The sequence below is a fragment of the Vombatus ursinus genome, unplaced genomic scaffold, assembly GCF_900497805.2.
Source record: "Vombatus ursinus unplaced genomic scaffold, bare-nosed wombat genome assembly UNPS02014768.1, whole genome shotgun sequence".
Lineage (NCBI taxonomy): Eukaryota > Metazoa > Chordata > Mammalia > Diprotodontia > Vombatidae > Vombatus > Vombatus ursinus.
Genome location: NW_020954546.1, coordinates 5,750,983 through 5,756,982, shown reverse-complemented (window position 1 = coordinate 5,756,982; position 6,000 = coordinate 5,750,983). Strand labels below are relative to the sequence as shown.

At 45.2% G+C, this 6,000-nt stretch overlaps 1 protein-coding gene across 1 annotated transcript in view; it reads right to left on the bottom strand.

Annotated features, from left to right (window-relative positions):
• Nucleotides 1-506: 506 nt before the first annotated feature.
• The window catches only part of LOC114043113 (Golgi phosphoprotein 3-like), a 28,520-nt gene continuing 23,026 nt past the window's right edge, over nt 507-6,000 (bottom strand). The window contains exons 3-5 of the mRNA XM_027862062.1: nt 5,353-5,484; nt 4,539-4,653; nt 507-2,691 (exon numbers count right to left, since the gene is read on the bottom strand). Coding sequence (XP_027717863.1) covers nt 2,264-2,691; nt 4,539-4,653; nt 5,353-5,484 — 675 coding nt within the window. The 3' untranslated portion in view covers nt 507-2,263. The remainder of the gene's footprint in view (nt 2,692-4,538; nt 4,654-5,352; nt 5,485-6,000) is intronic.

The following is a 6,000-nucleotide window of genomic DNA, read 5'->3' as shown; positions in this document are numbered from 1 at the left end:
TGTTAAATGCTGATATCACAAAGATTCCTCTGGTGAAGGTCCACGTTAGTTGGTGTTTGGATTTTTGCCTTAACATGTCTATATATAACATATCACAATTCTAAAATTTTGCGTACCTCAGATTTTCCACACATAATGAAGCAACACTGACTGAAAAATGCCTGGCGGTGACCCTGGGGTCTTGAAGGCTTTGCCAAAAGAATATAGCTCTGATTGAGAGATCCTGCCAAAGTGGAAAAGCTTTGAATACTTGTCTTCCCAGAACCAGCCTATCTCTGTTAGTAGTGATTTCAGCTACAGCAACTAAGCTGTTAGAAGAGTTAATTAAGGGAATAGCCACATCGATGAGATCTTAGCCTCCTGAAATGCTGAACTGCCTAATGAAACAATACAGACTGATAACATGGAGTGAGGAGGGAGGTCAGCCATTCCTGGAGTCGTTCACAGAGGACCCCAACCTCCAGTCAGAGCTCTAGACACTATAAAATTGTACTCAAGAGACAAGACAGCCAAGAATACAAACTTTATTGAACAAAGATGATGGCCATATGCAAGTATAGGGAAGCTGACTGGCAGTATACACAATGCAGATTCATACCTGGCCTCTCCCTGTCTTTTCGAGAGAGAAGTATTAAAAATAATGACTGACCAAAGACCGAAAAGAACCACACTAACACGACCTCTAGCACCATTTAAACTGATGCTTTCCACAGGACAACCTGGTTTTCATGCATATGAATTGTTCAAATTGCAAGTACAGCAAAGCCAAAGAGGGTTATGAGGGATTTGGCTTCTATCTCAAGAAAAGCAAATCTGGAATTCTGCCTAGTTTCATAATTATCACCAATAATTTGCTTCTAGTCATCAAAAGGTCATTAAGGGAAAACTAAGACATGTTAATTTGGTAATATTTGTGCTTACTGTGGCCAAGTTAGGGAGAAGGAAAGAGATTATGCTGAAACATCCACTTACTTTTGAACATGCATGACAACCCTCTGGAGAGGTCCATTCCAGAACTACCAGGAGGCCTGGGCTTTGACAGACTGTGTTTTAGCCATAGTCAAGAGGCAGTGCTTATTGGAGGGGTATGGAGGGGTGTGCAGGGATGGCTCAATTTCTAACATTAGCTGAACTCATTCCTGGTTTCTAATACTAAATTTCCTTTCTTAAGATACATAATCCCCAAGAGGCGCCCTCAATAAATGTTCTTCCTGCCTCTTCTACAGAGTCGAAAACGGGAGACCTTTCTGTTACAAATTACACGGAGGAGGTTTGAAGATGAGTGATCTGGAGGGGGCTCATAACCTTAACAATAAAATGGAGTTTGGGGACTCCTCACCTCTGGTCAGGAAGCCTGATGGAGTAAAGACCTAGAGCTTAGATACTTACTCTGAACTCCAAGAGCAATTTCAGTTCCAGATTCACTGGCTGAAGCCAAAATAAATATATGAAAAGGACTGGAGGGCACAGGAGGGAGGAGGAAACCAAAATAATCTTGTGGTACTGTAGGAATTTTGTTCCTTCCCTATCACAGCTTCCAATGCTGCAATGCATACAGGAGGTAGTTAAGAGATAAATTTTTAAATTGGTTTTCTGACCAGGGGAAGAGTGGAATAGGAGGGAGTCTGAAAATTTATCTCTCATCTCTAAATATTTATGACCAGGCTGGCAGGCTTTAGACATGCTTTAAGCTAGAAATGGAAAGATGGTGGGGGGGGAACGCTGGCATGACAGGGATGTACAAATACCACATCTCAAGTGCTTCAAAAACTGGTTTAGATTTCTGCCCTTCACCCAAGGAGGATGCTGCTTTAATAAACTACAGTACACTGAGAGAGTCCAAGAGACAAAGGACTTGAGTGAGCTATATATTTAAGATGGGACAAATTTTTTAGAAAAATGAAGAGCTTGCTCTGCTACTTCTGCCTGACACTGTGGCCGAAGCATCCAGACCCCACCTTGGTCACATCTGCGTAAGCCATGGGGGCGAGCCAAAAAAAAAGGAGAGCAGGGCGCTGAGCCCCAACTTCTCCTCCGCGGGCTAAGAAGTGTTGGGAAAAGTGGCAAGTCTTCATTTATCATGTCAAGGCCTGTGGCAATGCCCTGAGGTTGCTCGCTTACTCACCAAGAATTTGGTCCAAGAGAAGGAAAAAATAGATGAAAATCAACCAACTCCTAAACACCTCATCCCACGGATGGAGTGATGTGGCTTCTGGTGGTCAGCAGCAGCAGCAGGGGGAAAGGAGGAACCCGCCTGCCGGCTTTAGGATTTATTGAAGGCTGCCAACACGGCCCAGATCATCTCCGTGGCGCTGTGCTTTGTTCCTTCCACCTCGGGGTCAAGCTCTACCAGGTCCTTGGCTCTATTCATGGCTACGTCGTATCTGTCATCTGCCAGGGTGGAGAAGACACTTTCCAGCACATCTGAGGAGTGGGCCAGTACCAGGAGTGCCAGGGTTCTGCGGTCCATGCGCTGGGGGTCATTCACCCATCGCTCCAGAACGCTCTCCTGAAGCTTTCTGACCAGCCGCTGTTTCTCTGTTGTGTTGGTCACTGGGTGGGTGGTCATGTCAAAGAGCAGGAAGTTTTGCTTCTCAGTGGTCAGGATACCCTTCTCTACCAGGTTTTTGGCAATCCGTTCTCGCACATTCCTCAGCTGGTACTGCAGCTTGAAGGGATTCCATGTTTCACCTGTGATGATGGGTGAATAGATGCAATACACAGAGACAAACAAGCAAAAAAAAATATTCATTTTCTGACTTACAGTAGTATGTATTAAATTCTAGGTGTCTCAAGGAAATTTTGTGGAGCTATGCTCAAATCCAGCCTCAGACACTTGACACTTACTAGCTGTGTGACCCTGGGCAAATCACTTAACCCTGATTGCCTCACAAAAAAAAAAAAAAAAAAAAAAGAGAGAGAGAGAGAGAGAGAAAGAACAAAGGCTTTGCAGTGACAGAGGGAATCCAACTATAAGCTTGTGACCCACCCCCCACACACACCTACAGTGTTTCTGGCACCTTCTTGAGACTTTTCCAAACATTAAGACAATCTGCATGGTAGAGTTCTTTGTGCAGTGAGCAAGAGTGGAGGATGGACAACAGTTAGAAGGACCAATAAAAAAGGGGGTGTGCATTCATCTCTAGTAGGGACAGTGTGGAGAAGCACACTGCCTATCCCCGTCCCTCCCACGATGGCAGGGAAGAGGTGAAATGGCCACTGGCCTGAGCCAAAGAGGAGGAGAGACAAGCACTCTGCTGAAGGGGGAGAGGAGGAAAAATCTCACTGCTACTTGGGTTGCCACCAGGGGGGCTGGGAGACAGATGAAGAGACACACGTAAGACTGTGGCCAACAGTTCCCAGGCAGTGGCCCTGTGGTCTGGGACCTCTCAGGCAGAGGTTCCCAGTCTTTTCGAGCTCTGTACTCCTTGGATTTATGAACCCTCTATTCAACATGAAAGGAAATAAATTCTTAATTTACCATAAGCACAAAAGAAATAAAACAGATGAATTTGTATAGGCTAATATGGTTATTTGCCAAATATTTATCACACCCTCTTGATAAGCTTGTATCCTTTGGTAATCTTATTCCAGATTAGGGACTTCTTCAATAAGAAAATAATACTTGTCCCAGGCTTGTGCTCTTTGCTGTCTGAATTTAAAAGAATCACAACACTTTCCACGCATAGCAGTAAAGGAACCTGGGGTAGCTCAGGCTGCCTTCTTGCTGCTACCAATTACAAGAAGGGTTTTTATTCTTTTAGATTCACACTACCCAACGCGTCTGTGTGGTGGCCAGTCTTCTGTCTTTTCCCCTACCTCGCAGTCCCACCAAGGGGACACCCCAGGGGCCCTCAGGGAGCCATCAGACTGTTCTTCCTTGCCTCTCTCAACAAGGTTCCCCAGTCTTTATTGACTTTTATATCTTTGCTGCCTAGGGAGCAGGCAGCATGCTTCCAACACCATAAACACATCATGCTATATCTTCCTGAAGTTGAGGATAAACTCTCTTGTTTGGGGTATCATCATTCCCCAGAAGGGTAGTATGACCCCTGTCGTGCTATATACCCCCTCCCCTCCCCTCTAACCATCACCCTGCTATCCAAATCGTCTTGAAGACTTGAGAAGCCTCAAGAAGGCACCAGAAACAAGAGGGGGAGGGGAGAGGACAGCCACAATCGGGTGGCCAGGGCTGGCATCTCTGGCATTAGGCTGCTAGGAGGCACCGGGGACAAAGGGCTATCACTTAACCTCTATGTCTACTTCAGTTTCCTCATCTGTAAAATGAGAATAATAATGCCATTTATCTTCCAAGGTTGCTGTGAATATTAAATGAGACAATATTTGTAAAGCACTTGGCACTGTGCCTGGCACCTAGTAAGTGACATATAATGTTAACTTTTATTATTATTATATTAACTGGATGCATTCTAAACCAAGTTCTTATTCTCTCATAAACAACATATCTGAATTTCTGCTTCAGGACCATGTCTTGGCCGCTGAAAAGCGGAGATAAGAGACATTCTGAATTCTTTTACCAGTGAGCAGCTCTATCCATGTTTGAACCGTTTCTGCCGGTTCTGTGGCCTTGATGTGCTTGAGTGTTTCATCCAGTAAGACATCGCCAGTCGGACTATCTGACTTTAGCAACACCTTTTAGGGAAGAAGAGGAAAGGAACAAGGGGTATGTATTTATTCGTTCAAAAGTATTCAACAAATAGTTATTAAGAAACTATTATATTCATAACGTTATGTCGATGCTATAGGAGATAAAGATATATTGCATGTTCTCTGCCCTTGGGTGTTTACAACTGAATGAAGACTTCGAGCACAGACCCCCAAAAGTTACACGACAATAAGAAAAGCGATTTCAAGGAAGGACCGAAAGGATTGGCGGTGGATGTAGGGGACAGGCGGGAGGGTGGATTCAAAGAGAACGCCAAGTTTTTGAGACTGATCCACAGACATAGAAAAGGGGATCTAGTCCGGGAAGACGATGAGGAATTTGGTTTCAGAGCTAAGAAAAGGTCAATGGATTTGGTAATCATTAGTGACCAATGAGACCACAGTTTCCCAGAGGCGATGAGGAGACAGGCCTGGCTGCAGGAGGGAAGGGTTTGTGAGGAGACAAGATAAGAGCACTGGGCACACTCTCCATGTTCATCCAGTAGAAAGGAAGGAAAAAACTGGATAGGCAACCACGTGCCTGCTTCTTTCCCCTCCCCTAGGCCTCGCTCCTTGCTTGGAGGTGTCAGGGGGTTCGTGGGAGGGACAGACCACACTCCAATTTCACCCAGTTTTCCTCTACTAACGGAGGGGGGGCCGTGGTGTGAAGAGAGGTTATGGGGTTACCTTTCTGTCAAGTAGCCTCTTCTTTCGTATGGTCGGGGGTTCCAGATGGATCCGGCCTCGCATGGCCAATTCTATCAGGATGCCTCCTCGAAGCCCAGAAGAAATGCAGTCATTCCAGAAGGACGTATAACCCTAGGTAAAGGGAAAGGAGGAGGCAGGGAGAAAAGTGTGGTGTGAGGACTCGGGCTTGTCACAGGCAACTCTGAGGACATCAAGGCACATACCAATGCCCTATCAACATGGACAACGACCTGTACAGCTGGTGCCTGGCTTTCTCTGTTATCTCTGTGTTCTCTGTCTCCTAACAGACTGTAAACTTTCCCAGGCAGGAGCTAGGACCAGCTTTGGACCTTCATGGCATAAGGGGACAGCGTCTCCTTTCTCTGTCTCTCTTCTCTAGCAGTCAGCACACTATTTGGAGAGAGAAGATCTGGGTTCAAATCTGGCTTCTGTCATTTACTATAGGCCTATAGTAAGGGTCCTAAGGGACCCTGTGATGATGGGTGAATGGATGCAATACACAGAGACAAACAAGCAAAAAAAAATATTCATTTTCTGACTTATAGTAGTATGTATTAAATTCTAGGTATCTCAAGGAAATTTTGTGGAGCTATGCTCAAATCCAGCCTCAGACACTTGACACTTACT